At 41.7% G+C, this 14251-nt stretch overlaps 1 protein-coding gene across 4 annotated transcripts in view; it reads left to right on the top strand.

The window, feature by feature from the left end:
• The window catches only part of RUNX1T1 (RUNX1 partner transcriptional co-repressor 1), a 143612-nt gene that overhangs the window by 73633 nt on the left and 55728 nt on the right, over positions 1-14251 (top strand). For all 4 annotated transcript variants that reach the window (XM_043601356.1, XM_043601355.1, XM_043601358.1 and 1 more), the window contains 2 exons: positions 9115-9252; positions 11328-11569. In XM_043601356.1, coding sequence (XP_043457291.1) covers positions 9115-9252; positions 11328-11569 — 380 coding nt within the window. The remainder of the gene's footprint in view (positions 1-9114; positions 9253-11327; positions 11570-14251) is intronic.

Raw genomic sequence — 14251 nt, 5'->3', positions numbered from 1 at the left:
TTCAATCTACATTGTCACCTCCAGGGACTCCTGCCATAGAGCCATTATTTTAGTATGGCGCTGTGATTTTATGATAACGGAAGTGTTCCAGGGCCGAGTTCCCTAATAGGGTAGGCACAGCTACCTTATTGAATGTGGCTAGTGTGACTGAGGAGCTGAGTTTTAAATTTTGTTTAACTTTAATTAAAATTTACACGGTCACAGGTGGCTAGTTACAGTAATATTGGAAGATGAAGTCCTCGTGTAACGCTCTCAGTTTAACATTAACTGAATGTGTCTTTATTTCAGTTTTCTAGATCATGTAAAAATAACATTAGTTTTAGAAGGTAATGGACTCTTGAGAAGGTCTGGAATGAGTTCTGGCTCGTAACCTTGGACAGATTGTCCAACCCTTCTGGGCCTCAGTTCCTTTTTATAAGATGGGCAAATTTGTAGTACCTTTCCATAGTGAGATTTAAAATGAGGTAAAGCATGCAGGGCATTTGGTACAGTGCCCAATGCTTGATTTTAGGTGACTTATCCTAATAAGTTGGTTTTTTGTATGTTTGTTTTTTTGCTTGTAAAAAGAAAACATGCTCATTGTAGAACGTTTAAGTAAATGAGAAAAATAACAAGAAGAAATTAAAAATAATGTGTAATCCCACCATCCATAGACAAGCAACAGGAAAGCTTGTGAAATGTAGAAAAAATGTGTTTTGGGTTCATAATATGCTTTTCTCTTTGTTGTGAATGTGCATATGTATGATTGTGCTATTCTTGTAAAAAAAGGGAGCTTTTGGAGGCTGTAGGTCTTATGTATACAGATTGCTTTACAAAGCCTTTTTTCTAATATTATATAAAAAGCCTTAGGGAATATGTTGTCATTACTGAAAAGCTGGTGAATTCAGTGATTTACTACTGTTTTTTTTTTTTTTTTTTTTTTTTAGATTTATCTTTGGTAACTTAATGTTTTCAGAATATAGAAATTCTTTTCATTTATTTATTTATTTATTTATTTATTTATTTATTTATTTTAATGTCGTTTTAAATTTATTTCTGAGAGAGAGAGAGAGACAGAGCATGAGCAGGGGAGGGGCAGAGAGAGAGGGAGACACAGAATCTGAAGCAGGCTTCAGGCTCCGAGCTGTCAGCACAGAGCCTGACACGGGGCTGGAACTCACAGACTGTGAGATCATGACCTAAGCTGAAGTCGGACGCTTAACTGACTGAGCTACCCAGGCGCCCCTAGAAATTCTTTTTAGAATTCTTTTAGGATGATAGAAAAAAGATGGAGGTGATTTTAAGTTCAAGCTCTTAAAAGTTCTGGCGCCTCAAAGTTGTCATGACTGTAGACATGCCTTATGACATAGTACTATGTATTCCTTTAAAATACTACATTTATTGAGCACGTTCGCTGTATCAGGCACGGGGCAAAGTGCTGAGAATATAAAAACAAGTAAGATGTCATCATTACCCTTGAATAAATTATGACCTAGTGGGAGAGACCGACTTGATTCTAAATACAGTGTGGTCAGTGCTGTAAGAGGGATCTGGACTGGGTAATAAGGGAATAAAGGGCCTTCGTGGCCAGCTAGGGATGGAAGGGTTGTCAACGGAGGGTCCCCGGCTGAAGTAATACCTGAAAGAAGATTTAAAGGAATGATGGACTTAACCAGGCAGTGGTGGGGTGAAGAAGAATCTAGGGAAAAGAAAGGGTGCAGTGTGAGGGAAGCCTGTACGACCTGGGGGCATTGGGAGAGCTGCGTTAGTTCGGTACGGAGTTCAGAGGTGGGGATAAGAGTGGAAGGGAGAAACGAAGATGAGCCTGGAGCAGTTACAGAAACCAGATGGGTCCCAATGGTCTTTCAGTGCCTTATTAAGGCACGAGGCCTTTATGTTTCACATCGCAAAAGGTCTTTGAAGAGTACTGAGAAGAGAGGAGTAAGGTGTCGGATCACATCTTTGGCATACGTAGTGACGTGACGGTGTGATTTGGACAATGGCACAGAGATGGATAGTGCACGGCAGGGAGACCATCCAATGGGTTGTTGATTAGACCAGGTGAGAGATGATGGATGAGGAGGATTTGAATCCAGGGTGTTGAAAATGAGTAGCCCTCTGGCTGTTTGGGTGCGGAACTTGGGAGGGATGGTAGGCCTAGAGGTACAAGTCATCGACATAAGAGCCATGGGGTGACTGTCACCACACAAATGAAGTCCCTAAGGAGAAGGTATAGAGAGAAGATTTCAAGAGTAACTATGAAGGAGCATGGGGGAAACTACCAGTAATTATCACAGTGGTGAAGAAACATCAGAAGGAGCAGCCCGGACGTCCTGAGAAGAATGAGAGCGTTGGAATGCTGGGATCCTGGGGAAACAATGTTTCCAAAGGGAGGAAGTGGTGAGACGCAGTCAGATTCTACAAAGATGCCAGATAAAGTATCTGGTGTTTCTTGGATTAATAATGAAGAGATAATTGAAGAGTTTCAGTGGGAGTTAGGATGATATCTTGATGCTACACTCCCAATATTATTTTAGTGTGTATTCTTTGGTTTCAAGTGTAGGTTTTAGGCAAAGGAGGGATTGACTGACGAGGTTCTGTGGGCTGTTTGGAAGATCACGTTGCAGGAATTAGTAGAATGAAGAATTTCGCATTATCAGGATAATCTCTTGCCATTTTTCTTCATTTCTTTCTGCCTGTTAGTTGCCTTCTTTTTCACATGGAGGGCAGTAGGCAGTACAGTCTTCTACCTCTGGAGTGAGGTTGTTTTTCTGCCTTCACATCTGAGGGTAAAAATGTTGGAGCATGACTGAGATTGCCCGTCTTGGACAGGGTGCTGTGCCGGAACCAGCTGCTGGCAATCTTGGTACAAGGTCATGAAAGAACATGGTGACTCCCAAGGTAGTTATGGGATTAGAGGTATGACAGGTCCCAGTATGGGGAGGAAAACTTTCTAGGAGTCCACTGGAAGTTTGTGAAAGATGGAATGGGAAATGAGGAAGGAAGGAATGTGAGTGTAGAGTACTCTTTAAGAACCTGGGCTATCAGAGTGAGTGTTTTGATGGTAACTAAACAGGGACAAGTGGACATTGGTAGGGTTGTTTCATAACCAAATCATCAGTGGAGATTTAGTAATGAGGATTGAAAAGGTATTGAAAACAAGAGATAGATGTTAATTGTAGTGTGTGTGGGAAAAGATTTCTATGCAGACACATTCTTGTGGACATAGATATTTATGTGAACAGAGGAAGTCTGGTTATGATCACCAATTTCAAAATAATTTTGTGGTCCCTTTATTGTCAGATTTATGTTCTCTGGGTAGTCTTCTTTGTCTTTGAAATGAACATAAGCCATATCTGTAGAAAGAAACCAGAGAGTATTAGAGTTTGCAGATGATCCCTGAAGTTATATAATCTAAAATGCTTAATTTAATGGGTAAGAAAAGTAGACTCCAAAGAAGAGAAGTGAAGGAATCACAGATATAACAGTACCTACCAGAAGAAGAGGGTCTGTTTTAGTCCTTGGGTCTCTGATCAGTTCATGAGGAAGTCTTTCCCAAAACTTCCATAGACCTCGCTGGATGACCCATTGTCTAGAATCGGAGCACAGCACTCACCTCTGAAACCTGTTGCTGATTAAGGGGAGCATGACAACCTGATTAAAAGAAGAAGGATCTGCTCCCCAAGAATTGTGCACCTGAACAAAATCAGGACTTCCAAGCAAGAAAGAAGGGAGAAGCGGTGTTGAGTAGGAGCTCCAGGATCTGTGACATAAGCTAAAGAGTCTGTTTGTATTCTGTGGGCAGTGGGACCTTCCCAAAGGTGTTTTTGTTTTTGTTTTTAACGTTTATTTACTATTGAGAGACAGACACAGAGTGTGAGCAGGGAAGGGGCAGAGAGAGGGGGAGACACAGAATCTAAAGCAGGCTCCAGGTTCTGAGCTATCAGCAGAGAGCCCTACGTGGGGCTTGAACTCACAAACCGCGAGATCATGACCTGAGCCGAAGTCGGATGCTTAACCAACAGCCACCCAGGCACCCCCTTTGCATTTTTAAAAAAATTTTTTTAACGTTTATTTATTATTGAGAGACAGAGGGACCCAGCGTGAGCCAGGAAGGGGCAGAGAGAGAGGGAGTGGACCTTCCCAAAGGTTTTAAAGCATGGAATAGACAAGATCATATTTGTGTTTCAGGAAAAAAAAAATCTTCATAAAACACCTGTGATGAAGTAACAGATCATTCTTACACTTGCCTAAAACGACATAAGTTGATCACAGAGTTGAAGTAAATTTCAGATCTCCAGCATGTTCCCTTATTACCTGCATTCAACTTCCTAATCATGTATTTATATGCTGTCGATGGTTATGTATTTGTCTTTTAAATTAGGCATTTAAAAAAACTGCCATCAAATTGCTTACTGTTTTCATTGGTTGGAGTGATTGGTTATATAACACACACACACACACACACACACACACACACACACACATACACACAACTATCGTACTCATAGGCTGTGGTTGGAGTGATTGGGTGTAAACATATACACACATGCGTGCACGCACGCACACACACACACACACACACACACAACTATCGTACTCATAGGCTGTGGTTGGAGTGATTGGGTGTAAACATATACACACATGCGCGCGCACACACACACACACACACACACACACACTGTCGTACTCATAGGCTGTGGTAAATGCTAAAAGGCCAAACAAGCATGATGCGGTTGGTGCCTTGGGCACCTGGGGAAAGCTATAAGAGGATCTGTAATGGGCAGTGAAGAATGGGATAGGTGGGGCAGATCTTTCTAGATGAAGGAAATAAACAGTATAAAATGAAAGGCAGAAAAGCCAGGGAATGCCAAGGTGCCCTGTACAGATAGAGCATAGACCCGGAGGGGAGGACATTGGAAATAAAGCCATGAATGGATGATGGAGAGGCAGGCACAAGAGAATGGAGATCACATGTGCTGGTGCCTGACTTGAGTAGGTACTATGCCAGGGTCTTAATGAGGCAGAGAGGGGTGTATATCAGTATTCTTCTTATGAGGAGCTCGGGATCAACATAACTTGCCTGAGGACCCACTACTGATGGCTGAGTTTACATTCGAAACCAAGTCTGTCTTAACTTGGAAATTTGTCTGTTATTCCAAATAGCCTTCTTCCACTGTATCATTCCATTGTGCTTAGAATATTAGCATTTGACTTTTATTCTCCTGAGCAGGAATGAACATTCCAGAAGTGCTCAGCAGGGAAATGAGATGGCAGCATTGTGGAGGCTGGGTGGCCACCATTCTAGTCTACAGGCAGTTTCCTTTAACATCTCACACCCAGCCACTGGAGTCACTAAATGATTCTGTTGTCAGGCCTGAATTTGCCGTATTTTCCATAGAAATAAAAATCAAAGTCGGTACCCAGTTTTGTGTTTCCTTAGCTGCTTTCTCCTTTCTGGTAGGAGTACTTCAGTTCCACTTGGGCTTACTCCTCTTTATTGTATATCTTGTAGCTCCTATAGCTAGCACTTACTCAAATTAGACCAACTGTACCAACTGCTAATTCACCGAGAGGTTTCTCGATCTGTCACATCTGGGATGTAGGTATTTCTTCTATTACAAGATATTTCTTCTATTATAATTGACATGATGAGCTCTGATAGAAAAAGACGTCCCGTCTACCAATCCTGAACTTTCTATTTACAGTAATCATCTCTAGAAATAGTATGTAAATAAGGAAAATGCAGAATGCCTATTCTCCATACCTTAAAAACACATCTGGAACTGTTTGAACTAACAAAAAGTAAAGTAAGTGCTACGGCAGATTATGCCATACCTTTCCTTTTTACTTAAAAAAAAAGAAAAAGAAAAAGAAAAAGAAGGAAATGGAAAACATACCCCTTCTAGAAGCCTCTGACACTGAATTGGATATTGAAATGGTATCAGTAATGTATTTATATATGCCACATTTTCTTCCATGTTTCAGCCATCTTTGGTACACATGTGTTGGATATTTGCCATGTGAGCTGAAATGTTACCACATAGGGGAGATCTTTATTTAGTAGTAGTGTGTATCATTAAGGTAGAGGCAAGTCAGCCCTTTTGATTACACATACCTTCCTGCTCTGATAGATTGTTTTTCTTTTTCTTTTTCTTTTTTTATCATTTTGTGCCAGTCTTTCAATTGATGTCAGCATTCCCCTGCAGCAACTAAAAATAGAAATTACATCTAGGAATAATTCTCATAAACTTAAAAAAATTGCATAAGAAATATTATAACTTAATACTGGTTTTACTGTATCCTCTAATTTGAAACGGAGAAGAAATACTTCTGTGGTTGAATCATAGTTCTTTTGCTGTTTGCTATAAAAGTTTCAAGAATATATATTTCAAAATGTTTTGCTTTTTTTTTTTTTTTTTTAAAGTAATCCAAAACAAATGCAACAGGACTCAGCATACTTGAAACACATTTTCTGAATTTATCTTAAATCTCTCTACTCCAGAGGGTTTGTGTGTGTGTCCGGGTTAGTCCTGGCTGGTAACTTCACCATCTCTCCTCGTCCTGGATTGATTGCACTGAACAGCACGGAATGAGTTACATATGGTCCCACTTTGTCTAAGTTTGTAGGACCTCTGGGTTGGAACTCCATTTGATCAGAGTGGAGCTAACTGTCGCCGAAATTTGGCTATTCCGGCCAGAATGCATATAGCCCTGTTTAGAAGCAGTGGCGTTTTTGCAATGCTTTGGCTCAGTGGTTCTTGTTCTTAAAGTATCGATGCCGTTTCGAGGATTTAAAAAAATCACTACCTTTTATCGTCGTCGTCGTTGTTGTTGTTGTTGCTGTTGTTACTATTATTAAGATCCTCTTAAGTTTGAAGAGGACACCCATTGTCGATTTTATCGTCTATTTCCTTTTCTCTCAGTGTCAGCAACAAGGGTAGACAGACGCGGGTTTCAGATGTGTTTTCCAGTTTAGGTTCTGCTCAAGAAGTACCTCCAGGTAAGTAAGGTGCAGGGGCCGTGCCCACTAAGGCTCAGCGTGTCCGGGTGGACGAAGCCGCCTGGGGTAACTTTCTCTTCATTTGGGCTCTTTTCTCCCTTGCTGCTTTTTTCCTTCCCTTGCTTTATTTATTTATTTTTTCACGATTCCCACCCCCCCCCCGCCCCCTCCCGCTCTTCCTCCCTCTGTCTGCACAACCACGTGCTTCAAGTCTGTGTATCTGGACTGCCTTCTCTAACAGTTCAGTGTGAGTGTTCGCAGAATGAAAACCAGATGGACCTGCAGTTCCCACTGTTATCTCCCAGCCGACTCTGGCAAGCCTCCCTCTATCCCTCCTTCCTTGGCATGACAGAAATATTTGCCTTTATTTAGGGAGAGTTGTATTTGCTGCTGTACCTCTTCCCTCAGCTGCAACATAAGCGGAAAGCTATTTATTCCCTTGTTGCTGAGGTTGGTTGAGGTGAGTAGACCGTGCAGCGAATTTAACTATTGAAGAAGCGCTTTTAAACCTGCCTGACTTCGGTAGTTTTCTAGACTAAGTGAGTTACTGATCCTGGGTGTTACAGTGTTCTGGAATAGCACTAGGAAGGCAAGCTTTTAAGGGGTGAGATCAAGGTAGAAACGCTCTCCATGTGGGTTTTTACCACATTTCACTCAGAACATGCATTGACTAAAGGGGCATTCGTGGTTCTCCAGCGAGCTGTCAGGGTGAAGAAAAAGAGACTCTGATACTAGGCTATCAAAATGCTCTTATTAGAATGATGATTATTTTCATTCTTTTATCGCATTTCCCCTGTTACGGCATCGACATTATTTCAACTTTAAAATGTTATGTTCTGTTGCAACCCAAGTCTCGTGAAACGGCTCTGAATAAAGGTGTGAGGTAGGTTTGGAGTTGCCAGCATAGTGATTTGGATTTTTCACTTAAAAAAAAAAAAATAGACATTTAAAGTCAGTGTTGAGAATTTCTCCCCATGGTTATCATAGTGTTTTAAAAGACCCACTCTTGACCAGTAGTCCCCATGACTTGACTTTTCCAAAAGTCCGAGTGGGAAATATTTGTACCTAAGGCTGAATGAGGGGCCTCAGACATTTTTGGTGTGTGTGTGTGTGTGTGTGTGTGTGTGTGTGTGTGTGCGCGCGTGCGTGCGCAGGCACACAGTGCTGGTAGAAAATTGTATTCTAAAGAAACAAAACTCACTTTTTTATTGGAGATCTGTTGCTTCAATAGATTTGACAGAAGAAACAGCTCAGAATTTCAAAGGCAAAGCATGCATAGTAGAAAACAGTCTTGAAGCTCAAATGTTCGTTATTGGGTAATCAGGAAATTTCTCCATATCTGTCACATACTCATGAGAAAATACAGAGAGGGCCTTTCGTTCCTTTTCATTTGCTATTTGGGGTTTTTCCATTCTCACTCCGCCCGAGGTTATTAATTGAAGGATTGGTCTCATGTTTCTCAGACGGTGGGTCACAAATCACAAATTCTGAATAAACAATCGTGTAACCTCATTGTGTAAAACACAGCATTTATGTAGTGGGGCATTTTCCTGCAGGGCAGAGGAACATTGAAGTGGGGAGTGTATCTGGGAGATGTAACCCGCTTCTCCTAATGGGCCAGAAACTAAGCACAGAAAGGGCATGGCAGGTGTTACAAAAGAAAAAGTCCTTATAAACATGCTGGCTCCTATCAGTATCTCACCTGCATAACAGACCTTCAGATTTGTGTTGTTCCTCACTAAAGGGTTTATTACCATTTTACTTCCTCATCTAGTTTTTACCTCTTGCTAGCGTTGGCTTCAGCTTCGAGTGAGGTTGTGCCGTTGGATATAACACTACCAAGGTAGCATCTGCCCAAGCCAGAAATAACAATAGGATGTAAAATAACCCAGTTACAAATGAGGTCCTGCCATCTGTGCTACACCTTCTTAAGTGGGGTTTGGATGATAAAGTCCTGATTTAAACTTCAGTAGATCAGCCTATTTTATTGAGAGGAGATGTCGGATTTCTTCTGTTCACTTGCTTGTAAAAAAGATGAACCCCACTTAAAAAAAAACAAAAAAAACAAGAAACAAAAAGCAACGAAGGTGCTTAAGGAGTAAAATAACCTGTTCAATGGTGGCGCCCTCCAGATCGGACTGAGAAGCACTCCACGATGCCAGACTCACCTGTGGATGTGAAGACCCCATCTAGGCTGACTCCTCCCACCATGCCACCTCCCCCTACAACTCAAGGAGCTCCGAGAACCAGTTCATTTACACCGACGACGTGTGAGTAGACACTTCTGCGTTTCCCGTTTCCATTTTGAAGTCTAATTTTTTTTTTCCTGCAGAAGTGAAGCCCCGCTCCCCGCCCCCTCCTCACCCCCTCCCCACCCCCGCCGCCTCCTTCACCCAAATCATTTAATTGCCAGTGAGTAGGTATTGAGCCTGTGCAGACGTACAGCATCTTAGGTGTAATTTGTATGACTGCCAATATTTGCCTGCCTTTCCATTTTTGCTTCACAGTTGTAGTCTGCTTTGATTTCCGCAATGAAGACTATTGCATTCGTTTGGGCTGCGGCTTCATTTGTTACCACCGTAATTTTTAGTTTGACTTAATGTGTAGCTCCTTACTTTAGCTTGTACATTTTGCCTTGGAACATGTTAATATCCTACAATTATTTCCAGGTTGCTTCTGGTCTTCTAATACCACTTTCTTCTGGTATTTACAAATAAGATTCAAAGCTAGCAGCCTTACGTGAAAAAGGGGTATTGCTCTGGGTGACAGTCACATCCAGAAAACTTTCTGAAAGAAGGAGCATCTTTCTTGTCTTGAGCCTGTCAGACTTTTATTAAACCTTTACTCGATTCCAACTCGGCTCAGGTCTTGTGTCCTGAATCAGTGGCGTGTATTGGCTTTCTGGGTTGTCCGAGGAAAGGACAGAACATTCCGAGAGAACAGCCACTTCCCTTCCTTTCCTGTAGATTCCAGCAGGGATGGTGGATAGCTTTGTTTCCATCGGTTTCAAAGTCCCGGGTAAAATTGTCCTAAAGGATTTGTGAAACTAATAAATGCTATCTGTTGCAGATAGTACTATTTACAGATTGTGTGTCATCAAGTCTGTATGAATGAACAATCACAGGCAAAACTAGATCCATGGGATTATAAGGGATTGGCAAAATACACATCCCAGGCTGTTTATGCGGCGTGGCGCTGCCATTTAAAGGCCTTTCCAAATGTGTAAGGAACAGGAGGCTGCAGCGGCACCAAGTTGTGACCCTGTCATCTCGTATCTGGTTTGTCGTTACCCAGAGCCACAGTGATGGGCACATGTCTTCTGTGAGAGGTCCTAGTGAGCAATCATTTCATGACAGGTTGCTTTGGTGCTCGTTTGGGACAAGGGGCTATTGTATTATCTGGAAACTTTTAAGAATGATAGAGTGCTTCAGACATCTTCAAACTCCTGTTGGAGATAACCTGTCAAAATTACATGTAATAGATGAGTTGGATAAAGTGGAGTTGGTCGAATTTATTGATTTTAATATGATAAAATCAACATTTTCGTTAGTGAGAAATGCGCAAAATTCTCTAGTCTTGTTCTTACGAATTATCTCGGTGTTCAGATACATTTTGTCGGAGACAAAGTTGTCAAATTACCGCCAATCCACACTATTAGTTGGGACGAGATGTCCCTTTCCGATTTCTTGAACTAACTCTCTGATAATTACCGTATGCATTTGGCTTCTTATATAAAATTTGCATCTTCCCTAAAGAAGTGGTTAAGAAATATGAGGGGGAGAAAATAGCCTTCTAATTGGGTGGTATAAGGTTAAAACTTGAAAGTCCTCTTTCTATAAACACAGCTGTCAGTTGTGTGTACAAAACATGATTAAAAATGTTCAGTGATGAATTTAGTCTCCACCAAATGTACACTTTCTCTAGGGGAACAGTTTAGAGAGGAACGGTCCCGCTATATTGATGTCAGCCTGTGACAGAAGGCTGACATCCAAAAACGCTGTTTGTTCCGTGTTTGAGACATTTCACGTGGTTGGCATATGTGTGCACGGGAGGCAGGGCTGTCCCCGGGTTACAGCCGACTCCCTTGGGGGCTCAGCTTCCGCGTGGAGTACCGGCATGCAGTGTGAGGAGGGGAGAGCCATCCAGTCCTAGAGTACCTGAACCCGTGGTACCCCTGGGAAGCCAAAGCCTTTGACAGAAAAGCCCCCCCCCCCCCCCCCCCCGGTTTCCCAAACCACAGGATCCTCCAGATTTAAAGGGAACGAAACTTGATTGTAATTTCCTTGTGCCTTTACCCTCTGCGTTGATTTACTTGTTTTTCTTTCTTATTTTGTGCTCTTGACAGTAACCAATGGCACGAGCCATTCACCCACAGCCTTGAATGGCGCCCCCTCGCCGCCCAATGGCTTTAGCAATGGGCCTTCCTCCTCTTCCTCTTCTTCTCTGGCTAATCAACAGCTGCCCCCAGCCTGTGGCGCCAGGCAACTCAGTAAGCTGAAACGGTTCCTTACTACCCTGCAGCAGTTTGGCAATGACATTTCTCCAGAGATAGGAGAGAGAGTCCGCACGCTCGTACTAGGACTGGTGGTAAGCAAACGGAAATTAGCCCAGTTTTCCGGGGGTAACGGGAGAGGGTGTGTATGGGAGACGCGAAATACAGACTGTTCTCCCAACCGTTTTGTTCGCCTACCTGGAGATTGCATGTAAGTCTGGTAATTCTGTAGTAACCGGGTTCTCAAGTCTGCATTGGGTATTGGTCCCCATCATGGTTTCTTTTACCATCTGACAATAAAGATATGGTGACACAGTTTATTATTATCTTAGCCATAAACACATGTGTGTGTATAAAATGCAATAGGTATACGTTCTTGGCCTGACGAGTGGCTTTCAGCAGTGACAAAATGTTTTCGTTACGTTAGCGATCCATTTAATCTAGCTAGGGTGCTCGTTTTGACATAGTTGCTTTGAAGGATTTTTATCACTGGTCTAAGATGAACAAGAGTTTATAACGAATAACGTTCTTCTATGTGTTTTCATTTTTGAGGCTAATAACATTTTTTAAAAAATTTCCTTGTGGTAAAATACACATAACGTAACATTGACCACTTTAACCGTTTCTGGGTGTGCAGTTCAGCGGCATTAAGTACCTCCATGTTGGTGTATATCCATCACCGCCACCCATCTTCAGAACCTTCTTCATCACCCCAAACTGGAACTCCGTACCCATTAAACAGTAACACCCCAAGTTCCCCTCCCTCAACCCTTGGTAACCACTGATGGTTTTTTTTTTTTTTTTTAAACAATTCTTTGTTAAAGGTAGAATTCACTTAAACCATTCATTTGAAAACAGAGTGTTGAGTTAGGCACATTGTGCCACACTCTGTACATTATCACACCGGAAATGAGCACATGTATCATTTTGGGGGGGGGGGCATCCTGAATCATTTTTGTATACCATTTTTGTGTATCATTTTTGTATATCATTTTTGTGATTTTTTGGTACAGGTAGAGGATTTTCATTTAGGAAGGGCAATTTTCCCATAGCAAACGGAGTCAGGGAGAAGCTGTGAGTCACAGGTTCGATCCTTACGGTAGACCTGAAATTCAGGTGACGGGCCCCTGTTTGCTTTCTCTTGAAATAGATCATTCGTTTGTATTCCGTGGACTTATGGGCAAAGCCATACTCGTTGTGTTTTGCAAAAGAAGCCCCTGGATTAAAGCCCATGAACGAGTCTAGTACAGTAGATGACGCTTCCAATCACAATAACCCACATTTGACAGATATTTTGCAGTTCGCTCTTTTAACCCTTACCTCCCTCTCCTGAGTGCTCTAAGAAAAAGCTTTCACATTTTCCACAGTCTGCCAGCTCCACCTGGTGCTCTTCCCGGCCGGGAAGGTGAGGGCCACAGGAGTGTGTCAGCTTTGCCACAGTTACTTTTGTCAATCACTTATCTTTTTCCTTTGTCATTCTTGAGTTTCGCAGAGTAGACTTTGCAACTAGCAAATAAATTAGACCCAAGAACCGCAAAGTAAATCCAAAGCAGTGATTGTGTCCCATAAATAGTGAAAATGTTCTTTGTAACAAAAAAAAATGTGTGGTTTTTTTTTTTTTTGAAAACTGCTTTATATATTTGATATATTCTTTAATGGTGGTTTCCGTAAGTTCCAATGTGGAAGAGTTTGGTAACTTTAAGTCAGTTTTCCCAGATGTTCAGTGGCATACTTTCGAGTGCAATACCTCTTTTCAGAGATATATTTATTTAAAAACCTTCAGAGGGTAAGTTAGGGGAAGACATTAATGATAAGTTAGGGGAAGGTATTAATTAATAGTGCTTTGCGTGGAATCGGCAGGCAGTGAATATTTGTCAAATGAGTGAATGAATAGAGAATGGATGTTGTTTTTAAATTTTGTTATTTGAATACAGTTGACATGATATCACTACATTAGTTTCAGGTGTACAACATCATGATTGAGCTTCTCTATATGTTAGGCTGTGCTCACCGTAAGTGTACCTACCACCTGTCACCATATAATACTAGTATCATATTTATTATTAAGTATATTTCCTATGCTGTGCCTTTTATTCCTGGGACTTCCTCATTCCATAACTAGAAGCTTGTATCTCTTAACACCTGTTTGCCCATTTTGCCCAGCTCCCCACCTACTGCCTTCCTTTCTGGCGAACGGATTTTTTTTTTTTTTTTTTTTTTTGGAGCATTTGACTACAAGCTTTTATGTATGCCATTTTATCTAAATTCTTGGGCCTGCCCTTAGGGGTAGTGATTTTATATACATTTTACATGTGGGGAAACTGAGGTTTACGAAGTAAAACACACAGGGCTACCCAACTGAAGTGACGGGCCTGTGATTTGAACTCAGGCAGTCAGTCATAATGAATCCCCTTCTGCTGTTATTTAGATGGAGTTAGAAAATCTGTCAGGAGGAACAGGCTCAAGGCACAAAATAACTGGCATGGCTTTAGAAAACCGGCCATTGAAACAAAATGAAAGATGAAACAAATAGACTCCCTGATCTCTGTTACAGATAGGAAGTTCATGGTTATTCATAGTTTCATGTGAGGATGTTTTGAGTTTAGAGGTGTAAAAAAGTTAGAGTTTGCTGGCCCCACACTTAATCATGAAAAGGAAAAGAACTGCACAAGAAAGTGGGTGGAGGCAATATTTTGAAGGAGTTAGGTCACCAGTACCGCAGTTTAGTCAGGCCTGAGGGTAATTGAGGTGTTGAGGAAGTTGAGACTGAAGTTTCT

This window comes from Prionailurus bengalensis, chromosome F2 (genome assembly GCF_016509475.1).
Source record: "Prionailurus bengalensis isolate Pbe53 chromosome F2, Fcat_Pben_1.1_paternal_pri, whole genome shotgun sequence".
Classification (NCBI taxonomy): Eukaryota; Metazoa; Chordata; class Mammalia; order Carnivora; family Felidae; genus Prionailurus; species Prionailurus bengalensis.
This window is presented reverse-complemented; position numbering and strand designations above follow the sequence as displayed.